At 42.2% G+C, this 19,102-nt stretch overlaps 1 protein-coding gene across 1 annotated transcript; it reads left to right on the top strand.

Annotated features, from left to right (window-relative positions):
- The first annotated feature begins 570 nt into the window (after nucleotides 1–570).
- oafa (OAF homolog a (Drosophila)) lies at nucleotides 571–19,080 on the top strand. Its single transcript, XM_030067904.1, has 4 exons — nucleotides 571–1,307; nucleotides 14,227–14,361; nucleotides 15,532–15,712; nucleotides 17,109–19,080. Exons 1-4 carry the CDS (start codon nucleotides 1,077–1,079, stop codon nucleotides 17,381–17,383), a joined length of 822 nt encoding a protein of 273 aa, XP_029923764.1. The 5' UTR covers nucleotides 571–1,076; the 3' UTR covers nucleotides 17,384–19,080.
- Nucleotides 19,081–19,102: the final 22 nt, after the last annotated feature.

Below are 19,102 nucleotides of genomic sequence, written 5' to 3'. Positions count from 1 at the left end.
TTTAGCCACCTTTTATTTTGGAATAAATATCCCACTTAGGCCTGTAACATAAACTCATACATTCAGTATTATACTATAGGAAAGGTGAAGAGTAACCCACCACAAATCAATTTGTAGTTCTTTTCACTCTGAAATAAAAAGCATACCTATAAATTCATAGTATACATCATATATATCTCAATGCATGCCAAACTGAATATTAAGGTGATGCAAGTTTCAAGAGGAAAAATGGAAAGAGAAAAGCACAAATTAATGTTTTTCCAAAAACAGAAATGGGTGTTTTATATACCAGTGGCCCTTTGCTTTATTATAATTGCCAGCTGCAGGTCACAGTTTACCCAGCCTTTTATTTATCCCTACATCACAAGAAGGTAGGCAACAACATCCACAAAGCTGTGATTTAAAAAAGCCAATAACACCTTTGTTATAATTGTTGGGGGGTATTATTAGCTCAGCCTACTTGTTGGAGTGGAGATCACATGAGGCCTTAGGGGGATGGGCAAAGTTTTCAGAGGGTGGTATGGCTTTAAGAGTTTACTACCATCACTGCATTCACACACAGCAGAAAGTTTGGAGGCCAGGCGAGCAGTGGGATACCGACGGATAGGAAGTGACGGGGCTGCGTGAATAGCAGAGGGGGGGGAAAAAAGACGGGAATATCAACACAAAGCAGAATGAGAAGCAACGTGCCATCATCGGAGTATTGCCTGTAGAGCGGGGGAAACTAAATTGCGCATGATCCTGTTAATAACGCCCAGACAAGTTGCGGACCCAGAGATTTTCAATGGAAGTGAACCAGGCTGGTAGTTGAGAAAAGCTCAGAGTTTAGGGGGGATTGTCGAGTCGCTGTAGACTAATTTCCATGATCGTTTAAGCAAGTTTGGGAAACGCTGGCATTCTGGGCAATTTTAAAGCGACCTAAAGAGCATGGAAGAGGAACGCGTAAAGTATAGGTTGAATAGGTAGGACAGTGATATCCGAAATGCAAGTAAATCATTCGGGGATATTATGAACGCAGACCTTTGGACTTCGCCGAGATTTTTTCCTCTGTCACGTTCAGTTTTGCGACTTCTGGGATGTTTGCGAGTTGCATCTCTCCGGCGCCAGTTCGGATATTGACTTCACTTTGCGCCCTGCTGCTGTTCATGAGCCCGGGACTCGGTTCGGAGCTGCGGGTCCGGGTCCGGCTCTCTGACGGGCTGATCACCGAGGAGGTGCTGGAGGCGGACAGTGAGAGAGACTCGATATCACTTGAATTCAAACAGGGAGATGGGACGCTCATTACGTTTGTGGCTGACTTCAAACAGGTGAGGGGACGTGGTGCTGTTTACCACTTGCGCCAAATGCTCTTGTGCCTTCAGGGTAATTGTTTGACACCCTGATAATATCGCGTGAGGAAGATGCTGATAGAATGTGTAAAATCAGCCACTGCAGAGTTGTAAATATTGTCTGCATCACAGTGACTCCCAAAGTGAGAGCTGGGGACCGCCGGGGGTCCATAACAGACTTCCAGGAGGTCCTCAAGTTATCAGAGAAATACTTATGATTTGTTATTAGCCTTAACTAGAAATTACCTCACCAAACACCTTTTGGTCAAACGTTTCCAGGTTTCCTCAAGCAAAACAAAGAATACATTTTATTACATTCACTACAAGTTATCCCAATGAGTGACTTTGAATATGCTGTTATACTCCCTGGAGTTATCTCTTTACTCAGTGTAAGTTCTGTATTAAATCATATATGTATCAATAAAAATCTCAGGATCAGAGTTCCCAGGACAAAATCTTATATATCTTAAGGCGTCCTTGGCAAAACTGGTAACTCCTGCTTTAACAAATCCTAAGCAAACTGGTGGGTGTGAGGTGGGTGGCGGAACTGTCCACCCACTTAGCTTTACTTCAGTTCCTACCTTTGGCTGACTCTTTTGATCATCTCAAATCTGTTGTTCATTAATGACTGCGACCCTGATGCCGGTGAACCACAGTGGCTTCTTGGCTCAGGCTATATGCTTGACTCAACACATGGAGGCAGGGTCACAGATCTGAAATTGAAAGGAAAACATCCCACCAGCCTGAGCACCCTGCAGCAGACAGTTCACCTTACCCATCACTCTCATCCTTTTTCATCCCCAGAGCTGATCAGTGTCAGCATCCCAAAATCCAGACGGTTGCTCTGCTCCCTCAGATGTGGGTTCCCACTGACCCCAATGCCCTAAAAAACCCAAATGCTGCTCATGTGCTCAGCCCAGAAGCCATCAGTGGCCATATTTAGCATTCTTCTAAAAGTAGAAGAGCAGATCAAGTATCACCTGACCACCACTGCCCCTCTTGATGATTTGAAAAGTGGAGCTGTTTCAGTTTCAACAATAACTACTCGGAGACACATAGATGCCAGTCTTGGACAGGAGGGTACAACTGCTGGGTGTTTTGGAGGGGGCGACTCGTCGAGCCTTATAGAGCAAAGGCATGTGTCTGTGATGGTTGCTGTCACACAGAAGCTGACGGGCTGGCGAGATGTGAAGGGGGAGCTTTACCAGGATTAAGTGGGCATGTCCGACCTTTTTGATCTGGACGTCTGGTTCACTAACCAAAACAGCTAATTTAGAGTTGAAAGAGAAGAGGCCGTCACCCCCAATCATTGGTGACACACCAAGATAAAGAGGCGAACACTGATGTGCGGGCAGGGAGCCGATGCTAGGTTATCTAGGCGCCCCATGTTGCTGTCTCGCTCATGCATACACACATGTGCACACACACACGCACATATGGTTTAGTTTATTAGAATAAAGCCAATAGGACCTCTTAGATCACTTTACTTTTCCGCCGCCTGATTTATCTGTTCCAGTTGTAGGTTAGTCAGTCTCTCTCTCTCTCTCTCTCTCTCTCTCTTTCTCTCTCTCTCTCTCTCTCTCCCTCCCACCCTCCCTGCTCTCTCCTCATTCCTCCTCCATGTGGTTTTCATCCAGCCCTTGTTGCAGTATCTCCAAGATTTATGGAAAGTTGGATGAGCTGTCACTTCCAGCTGCCCTACATAATTTACAGTGCAGATGAACACATGTGGGAAGAAGAGTGTTTAAACAGGGATGTCAAACAAAGGAGGGTTATAATGAAACTTACAGCCAAACGTGGATAGGAACTGTACAGGTTAAATTTCTAGCTGGATGCATTTTTCCTTTTATTCTCTGATTACATGCAATTGAATTGGCCAAACTAGTATTTCACTGCATACCTTTCACCAAGAAGAAGAATAACACATCTGAGATTTTGTTAGAGGGCTCACATCTGATTTATTCATACAGTATTTATGGCCCATGATTTATATAGGCCTTGCCAAGTCACTCTTTATGGAGGCGATGTCTGTAAACACTTTGACCCTGGCAATGACTATGATCATTTCAGCAAGCAATCTTTATAAATGATCAGACAGCAGAAGTTTCATTCTTAACTGCTTCGGAAATACATGGCCAACATTTCATGGGAAATGGGTCATATGTTTAAATGTCCAGTTAATGTTGTAGTCACCAGACCTTGCCAGAGTGATGAGTTGGCTGGGGATGTGAGGGGGAAGTTTAGTCAACCTTACCCAAGAAATGGATCACTGTGAGAATGAGTCATGCTGTGATTTCCACAGAGTTACGTTTGCTCTGAAGGCATGTGGACATATGGAAAAGATGATCTGGTTCAGCTTATACATTATACCTCTTTAGAGCTGGTGTCAAATAAGTGCAACTACTTGCTTTGAGCCTCTGGAATGAGCAGGGCATGAACAAAGTAATGCAAATACAGCAAAAAGATGTTGGTGAAGGTCTGTAGTGCACAGGTTCATTTACCGTGGTGCTCTTGGTTTGATCATCTCACTTAGGCAAGGTTAGAAATCATAACAAACATAAAAATTCTGAATTATCATTTGGAACCTCAAGCTCTTATTCTGGTAGTGGAAAATGTTGCCTCAGATGAGGCCCCGCATTCCCATAAATATTCATTTTGGATAATCTGTGGTTGTCGAGAAACCTCAGTATAAAGAACACATGTCTGAGTCTAAAACAGCTGTGACATCATTTTGGAAGACACATCATCAAAGAAATGCCTCATGAGATAAACCAGATCATTCAGAATTATTCTGTAATAGTGTGTAGAATTTGCTTGCCATTCGAAGAACTGATTAAACCCTAATTCAGCCAAAAATGTAGGCTACCACTCACCAATAGACACCAAACAACCAGAGCCTTTTTGGCCTGCATTGTCAGGGAAATCATATGTTAGTGATTTCAATATATCATGTAGCCTGTATTACAGTCAAGCATTAAGCACTGAGTCTGTTCCTGTAATTGAACTGTACATGAATGTTCTCCAGTTGCACAATTCTTTCCAAGGTAATATCCTTACAAAATGCTGAATGTCCATGTTTACTTTTGCAACACTAGACAAATCTGACAGATTTGTTCTTTTGTAGCCTTGAACTGATAGTTCTTCAAGTTTTGTTACTCGAGTGCACTTCTGGTTCTCCTCTCTCACCAAACACTCACAGTTTTTTGGCCAAACACGGTATGAGACCTTGAGCAGAACATAAACCACGTCTTGGAGATTAATCAAAGGGAAATGTCTGACATATTTGAGAGGTTTTAAAAAACAGTTAAGAAATAGCCGTATTGGGTTTTTCCAGCTGTAGGAACCTTGAAAGAAACTCTAATCAGTCAGACAGTTTGTGCTTTGTGTGTTAATAGCATGCATTGAGACCTTCAAATAGCGTGTTTGATCAGCGCAGGAATGTAAGTGGCTTCACTGCATGGGTGTGTTTTTTTTTTTTTTTTTTTTTTTCCAATTGTTGGATTTTAACCACAAAAAATTTAAATGAGTGAAATTCCTCCTATATAGGTTTAGGAAACTCACTCTAATGACAATGCGTTCTGCAAATCAAAAGAAATCTAGCTGTGAAAAAATGTGGCGGACTTCTGTCTCTGTTGGTGACTGACATCTGAGTGAACTCCAGTCAGTGGAGCTTCCCAGCATGCTTTTGGGCAACGGACATTTACTAAGCCCAGTTCGTTGTTGTTTGGCTCATGTTCCCTATTTAGTTATTTAGTTTGTGTGTGTATTGTTTATCATGTGGTCTTTGTGTTGTGTTATTAAGTTTATGGGTGGTTTTACATTATTTGTGCACTGTGACTGTTATTGTCTGTTCTTTTGGTGCATCTCCATCTGCTATACATTTTGGCTTTTAATATCCATGTTTATGCTGCTTCAAGGTAAAAGACTGGATGTTGAAGACGGCCAAAGTAGCATCATCTTTCCCAAGTAAATCCAGATTGTGAAGATATTATTTATATTATAGAAAGCTGAATTTTAAAAAAAATGCGCGGATGGGTAATTTATTTGTCAATAAGCTATTATTCATTACTTGCCAATACCAATTCGGGTGCATCCCTACCTCACAGGCATCCTGACTGACTAGAAGTGAGTAGTTGCTTTTTTGAGTATTCTTTTTAAACATGGCACTTTTACTTACTTATTACCAAAGATGAGCAGAGGAATTTGGTTCTACTTTGTTGGTTCTACTTTTTGTCATTTCCAAATTTCCAATAAAAGGTGCGCTATGGAAAAACTGCAATCAATAGAAGTGAGGTCCATTTAGACTAAGTAATATGTGTGGAAAAACAAGGGAATAATATCAGTGAGTTGGCCTGATCATGAGATCCAGGCAGACTCATCCATCATATTAATGTGCTTGCCGTACATTTGTCAGCTGAGTCTAAAGGGTCCTCACTTCAATAAACCATTGGCAAGTTTGCAGAATGGACCTTTAAAAGGATCTAGTTGTGCTCACATCCTTGTTCAACTGTATGGAAAAGATCACACCTGACAAAGTTCCTGTTTTGAAAAAGTAAATCAGTAACTTGTACTCCTAGGACATATTAAAGAACTTACCTTTTACTTCAGTAGATTTTTACAGCAACACTTCTTTTCTACTTGAGTAAAATATCAGCAAAGTAACAGTACTTCTACCTGAGTACCATTTTGGAGTACTCTTTCCACCACTGTACATTTGTGGCTCTGTGTGTCTTGACTCTATCATAACCCATTTGAGAAGAAAATCTGAGGTTTAGGTTTTGTATAATTTGCTTCCTGAGAGCAGGCGAGGCCAAGTTTCTTGCCAAATTTCTTTAACCACCTTTTGTTTTTAATGTGTGTTGCTTGTGTTATGTGTCACTGTGGTCCTTGTGAAACACAATCTCGTGGCTCTGCATGTGTGAAACATGCATATATGCAGAAATGACAAAAGCAGTCTAAGTGTAGGTTAACAGAGCTTGAGCTTGAGTGAATAGTGCATTCTGATGCAGCCACATGCTGTGCTGTAGGGGCAAGTGAGCAACAGATTTCAGAAAGCCACTTGATACTCAATCTCACACTATCATGTTTAAATAACTTGGGCTTTTGCTGTAAACAATGACAGAGAGGTGTTTATGAGCACGTCAGCCACTTCTTTTTACGACTCTTTTCATCTCAGCCTCATAACTCGGCTCATGTTTCAGCCAGGGCCTGTTTTGCCCTCAGGTCAACACTCTACTGTATATCCTGATTCTCTTCAAAGTGGTGAGGCTTTATGAATACGCCCAACAGTTAGCTCGTTCTGAACATGAATTGGAGAGTCCTCACACACCCACATGTGAGTGTTGTGTGGAAAGCAGGGTGAGATGTGGGGGGTGGGGTACAGGTTGGTTGGCCTTTCTGTGTGGCCTCCCTTTAGGATATTCTGTGACCCATTTTGGCAGATGACCATCCCTACTTTCCTCACAGCTTCCACTTATCTCCCAGCAAATAAGTATATGGGCGAAAACCTGGACAATGTGGCTGCACTGTTTATTAACTATCAGGCAAACTGGTGTGTGGGTGGAATGCTGGCAATCCATTATGCTCATCTTAATTTGTGGGAAATGGTAGGGTTTGTCACGAGAAGCAACTGTGGCTTGTTTTTTCCCCTCCTAGGTACATCTGTTCCAAGTCAACACAGTCAACACATTTTATGCTTCACTTTTTTCTATTCACACGCCACGCCTTGCTTCCCACCCAGCCCTGAAACACCATACCACTTTGTCACTTGCACAAACTTGCACAGTCTTTTTTACAGGTGAGTGTCACCTATTCCAGGAAATGTTGTGGTTTCAGATACCATTGAGGACACGCTAGAAGGGGCACAGAGCCACATGAGGCCTCCCCTTCACTGTTGTGTAAGATCACTGTGACTCATCTCCAAGTCAATAACAGTGATTGAACTCATCCGTGTGATAAGGTATTCCCAGACTCACTGAAAATGAATTTAAACTTCAAATGAACCTTGGTTTTACTTGAATAAGCATCAGATCTGCGGTGTGCACTCAGAGATATTCAGGATCTTTTTATTGAAGTGGTTTAAGCAGTACCTTAGAAGACCTCCACTCCTACTTAGTTTCCCTCTCCACGCTATGGCTCATCTCCATGTGGGAGAGATAGGCTCTACAGATAGCAAGGTTATTGCATAATAAAATAAGGCATGCAATGCACAAGAATTGCATTATTCTTCCTTGCCTCGCCTGAACAAGTGACTTTATCTCCGTGATTTGGTTTTTGGATAAATGAAAGTACTGTGAAATTTTACTGGGCAGGCATTGCATTTATGCACAATTGATAAACCATTTGACTTATTTCAGTTCTTTGTAAACTCTTTACACTTTCCAAATATTTTATACCTGGGATTGTTTAGGATGATACTCATTTTCCAAGACAAACTGTCAAACTGTTGGAGATATTGTGTTGTCTCTGTTTCAACATCCATTTTCCTATGTTGTTTTGTGAATAAGAAGTTCATGAGATCTGTGTAGCAGGTGGACAGCCTTTCTTTAAGCCACCTTTTGTTCCCTGCTGGCTCTGGATCCTAAGGGACAAGCTTCTCTGTGGCCTTGTCTTGGCCCCCTTTGGCCTCCTGTGGCCCCTCAGCCCCCGTTGATGTCTTTATCCTTTATCCTGCTCCCACCAGCAGGCCAGATGTTGGCCTCTCAATGCTGCCGATAAAGAAAAGGCTTCCCATTCCCACAGTCTCTCCCAAGCCGTCAGGCAGGGAGGCCTGAATTCTCAGGGAGAGACAGTGAATGTCCACCTTTTAGTTTTTCCTACAGTGAAAATGATTTGGGACACTTGGCTCCACAGTGGTGCTGTAACCATTTCTGATTGAAGAGGAGACAGAGGTTGTGGCCTGTGTTGTGCATAGCTGTGATCATTTGTGCCTTCTTCAGGGGTTTTAAGATTGCAGCCAACAGAAAAAGTTAACAAAGGAGTATGCCCTGCCAAGTTAGCTACACAATGTCCTGAAATGTCCTTTTGTCAAACGTTTTTGTCCTAGTCCTGTTGGCTAGCTCAACTGGTCTAATCTGGTCTGGTCAAATCTTATCCTCTCTGTGTGACCGTCTTTACAGTGCAGTCTCTTCCGTGTTAAGTGGATAAAGGTCCACACCTGAGATGATATTGTGTTACACTTTTTGCTCTTGTGGTGAAGACTGTCAGCTTTCAGTGTTAAAAATATCACTTCCATTAATTAAGTGAAGTTTATTAAGATGTATGGGGCTTTAAGATGTATGGAGCTAATGCTGTTCTGAAGAATATAGTACAAACCAGCATCAGGCTGCATAATTTTACACTTAAGACACTTTGATAAGTAAAACTGACAAAACAGGCTGATTTAAGCAAACAAACAAACAAAAAAAACTGGCAGTAAAAAGAAACTTAATTCTGTAAAACCTCCTTTGCCTTTTCATTTTCTTAGTGCCTTCAGTGCTTTTGAACTATCACCCACACAAACTAAACTCTGGAAAAGAGATAAACCAAAGAAGCACAATTTGATCACATCCAAGGCTTGTTTGATAACTGTTTTATTCCAGTAATTGAGTATTTGCATACAAGGCCTTAATAACAGTAACTTTAATCTAGGCCTCTGGCTTTTCATAAGACGCATAAAGGCATGATGGAAATAGTGCCATTGTTTTGAGTACATTGGCCATTAATATAAGGTGTAATTAGCTTTTTGCATGTTCTCTGCAACAGGATATGAAAACTGAGGGACAAAGGTTAGAGGCTGAATGGGACCGTAGCCATCTCTGTTGTTTATGCCTGATCTATCTGCCTCATTTCCTTCCCTGTTAGCGCTCACTGTTTTGCTCCCCCTCATTTCCTGCATGCAAAGTCTCCAAAAACAGTGTGGATATCTGTATAATTGCATACAGGTTCTGTGGCCTGTTCTCTCTCTGTGGCCTGTGCATAATTCACACAGGTGTGAAGTCTTTAAAGATTAGATTGGACGTTAATTTAATTTTTTATGACTGCACTACTGAGTTCACAAGCAAAACTGTATTTTCTACTATGTTAACGCTCTAATCCTCTGGCCCAGTGGCTCTCACTTGGTGGGTCATAAGCCAAAAAGTTAACTACAGGTGTGTGAGTCCACTCTGTCAAAAAAAAAGTGTCTTTATCCTAATCAGCAAAGCAACAGGATATTTTATTGTTCTGTTGTTATTATTCGGCCTGTTAAGATATTGTTGTAGTCTAGAAAAAAAAAAATAATAATAAATTGGAGGCCTGAAATAATCTCTATTTGCTGTTGCAGCAGCTTTTATTTTATTGAGTTTTAAGCCTTCATTTGGACTTTCTTGGTTATTTTGTGTTAAAACAGTGCATTGTGGATTACTGTACTTCTCATTTTGTAAATAAATTGAATGGCTCTTAATTTATGTGGACTGTGACTTAATGACAAAGAATAAATGTGGACCTTGAGGTTAGACCAGTTGAGAAACGGCACTCTCTTCATTTTAAATTTTGCTACCCTGCATTGTTAACAGGGGAACAGCCGAGGGGAACACCTTTCTTTCAGTGGCCTCCAGTGTTTGCATTGTCCATTCACTGCCACTGTTTACTAATTGGCTCGCTACTTGGACAGCCAGGTGTGACCAGAGCTCCACATTCCTGCCTTTAGAGCCTCTGTAATTAGCCTCAACTCAAGCATTTCTCAGCACAGCGTCTTTTCTCTCGCTCCTTTTGTCTGCATCTGTCTCACCCTCTCTCCCTCTGTCTTCCAACCTGATCTTTAATCCCTGGCTTACACCTGTGTCTTTTGACTGGGCTCCCCCCCATACACCAAGGCAAATATCTTCCCCCATCACCAAACGCATGGCAAATCCTCATGTTGTTTTTTGAAGGGGAAACTGAGACATTTACGTGTGGAGGGTGGGCTTAAAATTTTTATTTACAGTGCTGATTCCTCTACAAATAGAAGTCACAGGAATCAACTGTTATGATGCTGTGTGCCATTACATTCAGACAGTCCAAGGCCTCTCAGTCCTTATATTTCTTACATGTAAACTGCTGATTATATGAAGACTTAGTGAGTTAATTTTGGTGAGTACCCCAATAGAGAAATGTTGCCTTGTTGGTTTCAGCTCTGAACATTAGCCTACAAAGATAATGTCTCACAGACGCACTCAAACGTGCTCATGTAGACTCACTGTGATCCCAAATGACTCATCAGAGCGTAGCTGACCAGCGGGCCTCCCCAGTCAGCCATCAGCCTTATCAACAGACAGGGTCTTAGAGGGGATTGGAAAACAGGAAGAACCTCCTGCCCTGGGGACAACCAGTGGCGTGCTGTGTGTGTGTGTGTGTGTGTGTCTGTGTGTGTGTGTGTGTGTCCATCCGTGCATGCAAGCGTGAGCTGGCACAGTTAGCATGGTATCCAAAGTGAGACTTAAATGTCTGGCAGCAGTCATTTCACTAGAACAGCTGAACCACTCTAAACCACAGAGACCCTCATAGAAAACAACCTGCCTTCCTTTCAATAAGGGCTCGATGTTATGGCTTCACTCAACATTTTCACAGCCAGTAAACCAACTATATGAACAGAGCATATTTGGCTAGCCTCCTTACGGCTACAGTGGTGGAGAATGTTCACTGTAAATGGCACCCTTTCAGAGTCTGAATAGGCTTTTGTGCGCCTCTTAAATAATCTGGCCCACCAAAGGTAACCTCCAATGAAATGGACCCCCAGCCATCTCCTGTTTAACAGGTCGTGTAGACAGGTTGCATGAATGCACGCTTGTGTTTGGCTGCAGGCCAGTGGTAGTTTGTCTCCAAGTGGACTTGGTCCCTGGTGTCAAGGAGCAATGCTAAGGAATCTGTTCTTGTGTCGAATATTTATAGCTGTGCTGACATTTACACAAGTCTGGTGGGAAATACTCAAGGCTCCACTGTCTTTGATTATGGTATAAAATGCCACTCTTTTAATTCGTAATGTCCATGCAACAAACTACCTGGTGATTTTCTCTAAATGTTGGTCTGCAGACCTTTAATTTTATGTTCTTATGTGGAAATGTGCTCTCAGTGAGATGACTCATTTGCCTCATATAGGCTTCACTTGTTCAGAAGCAGTTGTGAATTTAACTGACCTTGCTCTTCTTTTTAAAGCTGTTTCAAGAAACTTGGCTATTGACATTCTAAAGCAGAATTAGTATGTCTTTTTTTTTTCCATGGTTGGTATCTTTGTCCTGCTGTTTTTGGACAGTTGCTGACAGCTGTTGATTTGTATTTTGTACCCACAGTGCAGAGGAAGCAGGTTCTGCTACAAAAGGAAACAGATCCACCCAACACACACACACACACACACACACAATCTGCCTGTGGTGACCAGAGTTTGGCGTATTCTTATGATGTGCTATCAAAGTCCTCAGACCAGTCTCTTTACCCGTCAGCGGTTTGCATAATGTTGTGTGTTTAAAAAGAACTACCAAGCCACTTTTGAAAGAGTCAGCTGCTGTTTGATCAGTCAAGTTCAGCACTCACTCTCTCTTGGTGTTTGGATGCTGCCTGTCATCACTTGAACAGGTGTATACCTTTCTTTAATCATTGTTGTACCACTGCACATTTCACTCTTCTCCTGTTTTGCTTTTATCTCACACATTGCTGGTGTAGTAGTTAGCTGTGAGTGTGTGTGTGTGTGTGTGTGTGTGTGTGTGTGTGTGTGCGCGCCAGCCAAGTGTGTGGTAGCACAGCGCTGGTTTCAGGCAGGCAGGAGTGAGCCTAGTCTTGTCCAAACAAACCGTGTTGAATCCCACTGCTTCTGTCTGGGTATTTACAGCGAAGATGATGTCATTGTTATTACTCTATTTGCTTTTACAAGCTACACTGATTATTGTCTCACCAGCACCTAAACCACTAAGACATCAACACGGGTCGGTTATTTCCATTCTAAGGCCGTGATTAACCTTCATGGCCATTAACTGAAGGCTTGATATGCATTATTTGCTGACAGAAATGTGTTGTATATTTGTTGTTAACTGACTGTGTGCAGTGCTTTGTGGCATCCTGGTGATGATGTCAGTGTGTTGTGAAGTTACATCAGAAAAGCAGCAAGCCTTGATGCCCTCCCCTTGCCCTCTTGGCCCATATCCAAGACGGAGGTAGTGAAGTTAGAGAATCATTAATCAGGACACATGCAGACGCACACGCAGGCACCACATGCCTGGTGCACACACACAAGTGTAGGAGGAGATATGGGTGCTTACATAGCAGTATCGAGTAGGTTCCTGTGAAGCAGAGTTGGTGGAGCTCCCCAGCTCCCCTGTAATTACCCAGAGAGCCTGGGGGCAACCCATGTGGCTGACAGGAATGCCCTCCCCCTTCTTTTTCTTCCTCTGCCCCCTCGCACACACACACATGCACACACAGTGTCCCAGCACAGCGCCATGTGTCTGCAGTCTGGGAGGTCCTGAAGTCATGGCCTCTATGTTGCTCTGCTCTTGAGGGGGAAATGACACTCTTATTATTTGCTCCTCTATATCTGCGTTGCCTCCCTCCATGTCTCCATCTCCTGTGGTCTGTCACTGTTCACTGTGATATATTCATGCTCCCTCTTAGAGTACTCTTTAATCATTTGGACTTTCCCAAAACTAGAGGACTGGGTTATTGCCACAGTATAAGAAGATAAGACACTGGGGTAGACAGTTGGGTCTGTCTGTTTTTCTTTCTGTCTCTGTGTCCTTGTTTCCATGCAGCACTGAGCTGCTCACACAAATCTGAGGCAGAACTCTTGGAGGTTAATATCACATCAAACCCATAAATCAATATTTGCTCAGTAATTTGCTTTTCAAAGGTCAAATACTATCGCATGATTGTCTTGTGTAATACCCATGCTTGTCCTGTATGCCTGCCAGTAGCTCTTTTCACACACAAAAGCAGTTCTCAGAATGAGAAACCAGCGGCCATGCAAAGTAGTCTATAAACAACAAGAGAGTGTAAACACCTCTGAGGCAGGTTGCATTGCTTTCTTGCCAGTGTGTACAGTTCTGTATACAGGAAGTGGGACCCCAAAGAGCTTAAAAGGCAAACAAAGGCTTCTCTCTGGCCTGTTTATCAGGGTTGTCCAAGAGTTCCGTCTGCCCTGGGAGTAAAAACCTTGAAGCTGCTACTCCACTGCAGCCTGTCTGCTTCAGACGGCTGTGTGAAAAGCGGAGGAGGGGTGTTTGAGACTGTTTGTGTGTGTGTGTTTTTGGGGGTGAAGCCAAGAGGGTGTCAGGGTAGGGGGGAATCAGATGAATAGGAAGACAGGTCTGTTGCTCTGCTCTCCCCACTGCTCTAGCTTCCCATCATGCTTTGCATGCCCTCTCACAGAACTCTTTATGGCCTTGGGGCTGGTGCCAGATCTCTCACATGCTTGCCAACAGCAACAAGTTTTTTGGTGAATTCGACCATCTTCATTTTTCTGCTTCCATGGTTCTACATAAAGCAGTGTGAAATTATTCTGACTTTCAGGGCATGTGAGACACAATGTGATAATTATGTCAAGAGAAAGTCCTGAAGCTCTAATTTGACAGCACAAATACGTTGTGCTTGATAGAAGGAACACTGCACAGGCCCAAAGACAAATAAAAGGATCAACAAACTGTCAGAGGAAGCACTGTTCAGTGAACAATAACCTCCTTTGGCTTTTAGTATGCACAATGTTTGAACATCTATAAACTCTACCTATAAATTACATTTGAGTGGCTGGAAAAGTGCTACATAAAGTACACAAATGGAAAGAGTATCTGTTTTCATCTGAATGGGCCTGTATAAATAACGAGTAAGTTACTATAACTCTGTCTTATGCACCACTTCAGTGCCTTCTTGGAATCATTTGTTTATCCATTCCTTCCCTCTTGTGTCTGTGTTGTAGGATGTGAAGATATTCCGAGCGCTCATCTTGGGGGAGCTGGAAAGAGGGCAGAACCAGTACCAGGCCCTGTGCTTCATTTCCCGCCTTAACCACAATGAGATCATCCCCAGTGAGTCCATGGCCCGACTCAGACAGGTAAGCAGCAAGAGGGAAAGTGAGATGATGGCCACAGGGCAGCATTTATGCCTTGCATTATGCACGTAACAGGGTGTGTACACTAAACAGAATAACACCTGAGTGTAGTCCAACTTGATCAACGGTAAGCAGCCAAACACGGCACACACCATAGTGGTGTTCCACAAAGCAAGCTTAGCAAGTTACCCAGATAACTTTTAAGAGTGTCACTGAATGTCTTGTGAAATTTTGTCTGTTATTAGCAACCATCATCAGGGAAGACTGGATCATTATCCTAAACCTAACATTCAGCTTTTGTTTTACAGATTCAAATCACTGCAATCAGGATATAGCATAATCGTTTCCAGTTATTTCGCCAACTCAATAAGCCTTTTTTTTGTGGAATACCCTCCAGGAAATGTTAATCAGAGTGTTGATGCTGGCCTTCTTGTTTGGAGTGCACAGCTCTGCCCCAAAGATGTGAGGAAAATGTTGTTTTAGAGGGCTTATTAAAGGAAAAATTCCAGCGCAAAACACTTTTTAAAATCTTGGATTGGTGATACAGATTGTGTTTCTGGTGCCATTTTGTTTTGGTTGGTGTTGTATTGTTGTTGTTCCAGAGATATTTACCAAAAGTGAATCCACTGACGTCACATGGGAAAATCCTCAGAACAGCTACACTGCTGCTTAACAGGGGGAAAACAAAAACAGTGAAATAGAAACATTATTTTTCAAGTTTCAATGTCAGCCCCAATGTCAGCCCCAATGTCAGCGATATTAAACAAACATACATACAGGGAGAAATAAAGCATAGAGGAGAGGGAGCAAATGTTTTCCTCCTGTGAAGTTGCTGTCTATGTGCATCACATTTGGTGGGTTTACCAAAAAATAAATAAGTAATACACACACACACTCACGCATACACACACACACACACACACACACATACACACACACACACCAAAACAACAAAATGTCACCAGAAAATTGTTATGACTGGGATGGGAATGTTGGGAGGCGATATTTAAGATGGTTTGAGGTCGAGCTGCTGCAAAGACAATGCTGTAAAGCCTGTCTGAATGAATTATTGGCAGTGCATTTCCTGCACCACAGGTGTTTGACTTAATCACAGGTGTAAGTATGAACATACGAGCAAGAGCATGAACACCAGTCATTTTGTCGTCTGTGCAGAAAAATCCTCAGGCCATTCGCTTGGCAGAGGAGCGGAAAGGACTGGAGCAGCTGACCATGAGCGTGGCAGTCAATCTGAGTCGGGCGTGGCAGCTCAGCTCCCACATTCACAACATGTGCAGTGAGGCTCGTGAGGCCATCTACACCAGGGAGGCCGATGTCAAACACTGGCTGGACAAAGGTCAGGGGTCATCTTGGTGTTGCTTTCACTACCACTGTCACTGACTTAAAGGAATACTCCAACATTTTGGGCAAAATACCCATTTTCCGACTCACCCAAGTTGAGACATGATGTTTATTTTCACCTCTGTATGTCCAGTGATTCGGTTTGTATGTATCATGTACTTGAAATGCAGTTTTCTTTCCATCTATTGCCATTGTCTGCACACATCTGAAGGTATAGGTTGATCCAGGACAATTTAAATTCTCTTAAAAGGGCTCTTTTTTGTTTTGTTTTTGCTTTGTTTTTTGTTTTTTGGTTGAGTTTGTTTTGTTTTTTCAGTTCCAAGACATGTAATTCAAATACATTGTCTAAATAAGACAGCTTTAGAGATGCTGTAAGGTTTATTTTTTCACTTTGACGGAGCTAGGCTAATGACTCTCATAGACTTCAAGTCTTTATGCTAAGCTAACATGAAATGCTACTGATTTGAACAGAACAGCTGGACATAAAGAAATTTTGAAAGAAATTTTGCTCAAAACATTGGAGTATTCTTTTAGTTAATGTTGGGGATTTGAGCAAAAATGGTGTCTCTTTCATCACTCTCCAGGTTCTGATTGTTGTTTTCTCTCTCTCTCACTCACTCTCGCCCCCTTCCCCCCAGTGTCTCTATACTCCATATCGCTATTCTACCCCTTTTTATCTCCCTACTGATGTCCTGTCCTCTGTCTCCTCACTATGTGTATCTCCCCAACACCTCTTTCCACTTCAGTTAAGAGATGTGACTTCAAGAGCTATCTCTGAGGGTTTAGTGATAAGATTAGACTCTATTAGAGGTTTTATGCTATCTGCCTGATATTTCTCCTTCCCCCTTGTCTCTTTATGTGCACATGCTTTCCAAGTTTTCCATTTTTACTGAAAGAACACTTTCAAACAAAGGCAACATAACCTGATGTCAACATATTTTTTAGCCTGTCCCATTTGCTACCACACTCAAATGGCCCTAAATTGAGAACGCAATGGGATATATCCATTAAGTAGCTGTTTGTAAGAGCATTTTAGCAGCAAAGTCCAAATTATCCCGGGTGAGGAGAATCTCTATGACAGTGCCATTGTACAATGACAGCACTGTTACAAAGGAAACAATGTTGATGGTCATGGTTCACCAAGCACTCTGCACCATTATCTGTGGAGGGAATCACAGTAGCATCTCCTTTGCATAACAAAGTTCCCCCATTTAATGCACCATCTCCTCTCTTTGCCACTTTGTTTACCCTCGCTCTGGTTCAATACAGTATATACCGGTAATTGAGTGAAATCAGAGAGAATCCCTTTCTGTAAGATTTGCACATTGCTTGCCATTGTTTTTATTGCTATGAGTGCTGGTATTTATGCTCCCTTCATGCCTGTGTTTTAGGAGTGGAGGGCTCCTTGTTTGAGATCCTGCCTCAGACAGCAGAGGTGCCCAGTCTTCAGGCCTGCCGTTCCACGAAGGACCTGTGGCAGCCCTGCCTCTGCACATACAGCCTGCGCCTGGAGTGGTACCCTTGCCTGCTGAAGTATTGCCGCAGCCGGGACACCACTGGCAAAGGCACCCCTTACAAGTGTGGCATAAAGAGCTGCAGCAAAGGCTACCAGTTCACCTACTACGTTCCACAAAAACAGCTCTGTCTATGGGACGAGGAGACCTAGCATTCTGCTGGATTGCAAAACAGAGATAAATCCATTTTCCCCAGCCAAGTCAATGCCTCTCAACCCTCCTCTTGAGAGCGAATATAGTGATACCATTTGGATGCCAGTTTGTAAGATGTAAGTGAAGCTGTTTCACATGGGGAGTGGTTAGATCCAGATGTCCAGGCTGAAATAGAAAGCAATTCAGGTTCTAAATGAGACCAAAACCTTTATGGAAGCAGAGCTGCAGTACATATGTACATTCTAAGCGGACCCGCTGACTTTAAAACTTATAATTTTAATGTGACTTTGCCAAGAAGTGGTCACTTGTGTGCCTTTTTGGGAGAAAATATTGGCGTAAATGAAAGATGTCAAAAACAACAACAACCTCTCATACAGACTGTATGCACAAAGCTGGACAGTGCATCCTCTTCTACATTTCTGGCCAGTTTGACACCAGCAGAGGAGCAGCAAGCTAATCAAAGGAGCCATATGAACACAATCGCCCTCCTGATGAAGGAATATTTGGACGGGGGACCTGTCTGTCAGTGTAAAAATATGGCTTGGTGAGAAAAAGCTGTGGTTAAGTGCAAGTTGGCTGACTTGGAAAAAGTCTATCTGATGCTGGCTTTATTTATTTTGGTTGCAAAGTGAAATTATGGAGGATTATTTTTGTACCTTTTTGTTGAAAATAACCTCATGAGATTCTGTGTTTTCTTTTTGTACCTGTATCACACAAGCTCTTAAATCATGTGCCCAAATCACCTGTCCACATTAACAGGAAGTGTTTTTAAGTAGGCAAATATCCACCTGTATGTCATGCCAGTTTGTTATCATCTTTTCATGGTTGTTAAGAGGGTGTGGGTTACCAAATGGATCAATTATCTTCTTTGAGAAGACAGTTTTAGCTCCACGTCCCCTGTGCCCATAGCTCACGATCTCAATTTCTTTTTAAAAGTGTCAAGTAAACCAAAGTCAGCATTCTCAAAGGAAAATACTGTCAAAAGGAGGGTGTTAAGTTTCAGTTTCCTAAAAGCAGGCTCTGCAGTAGATTTTGCCATGTTGGGATACACAGATTACACATCAGTGTATTCGTTTTCAGAATCTCTACTGCCACCCTCTGGTTATATGGCTACACATTTCTGATTTTTTTTTTTCCTGCAAAGAATGATATCCCTATGGTTGAATTCTGGTTTCTGGTGTCACTTCATTTCAGAAATTAAATATTTATCACATGTCCATCTCAAATCCCTGTTCACTTTTATGGTGTAATTCAAGGAGCACTTCTTGAACTTGTGGGACCAAATTTCATTTTTCATTGTTTGTAGAATAATGGTTTTGAGTATTTTTGTCATTCAGCCACGTTTGTTTTGTCTTATCTCCCTCTCATTTCACCTGTCACTGCCATATCAATGTTCATTTTGTTTTGTTTTTTGTATGTCCTCCTAACCGAAGAACCAAATGAGCGAAACATTTCGGTTTGTGGCCTTTTTTGGTGATCAAGTGCCTTAACATTTCCACTGATATCTTGGCTGTGTAATTCTAGAGTAAGTTGTTAAGCATATTTTTCTATGAAAGAGTTTTGAATATGATGTATTAAAAAAAAAAGTTGCCCTAATGAGAAAACAAGGCAATTAGCTTATGTACCATTTTGAGAGTTGTGTTTTACATGAATTGTTTCAATAAAGTTTTTCTTTGCACTGCAGTAATAAAAATAGGATAATGTGCTTCATTGATCCC

This window comes from Myripristis murdjan, chromosome 13 (assembly GCF_902150065.1).
Source record: "Myripristis murdjan chromosome 13, fMyrMur1.1, whole genome shotgun sequence".
NCBI lineage: Eukaryota > Metazoa > Chordata > Actinopteri > Holocentriformes > Holocentridae > Myripristis > Myripristis murdjan.
Note: the sequence above shows the minus strand (reverse complement) of the source record. Positions and strands in the feature narration are given on the sequence as shown.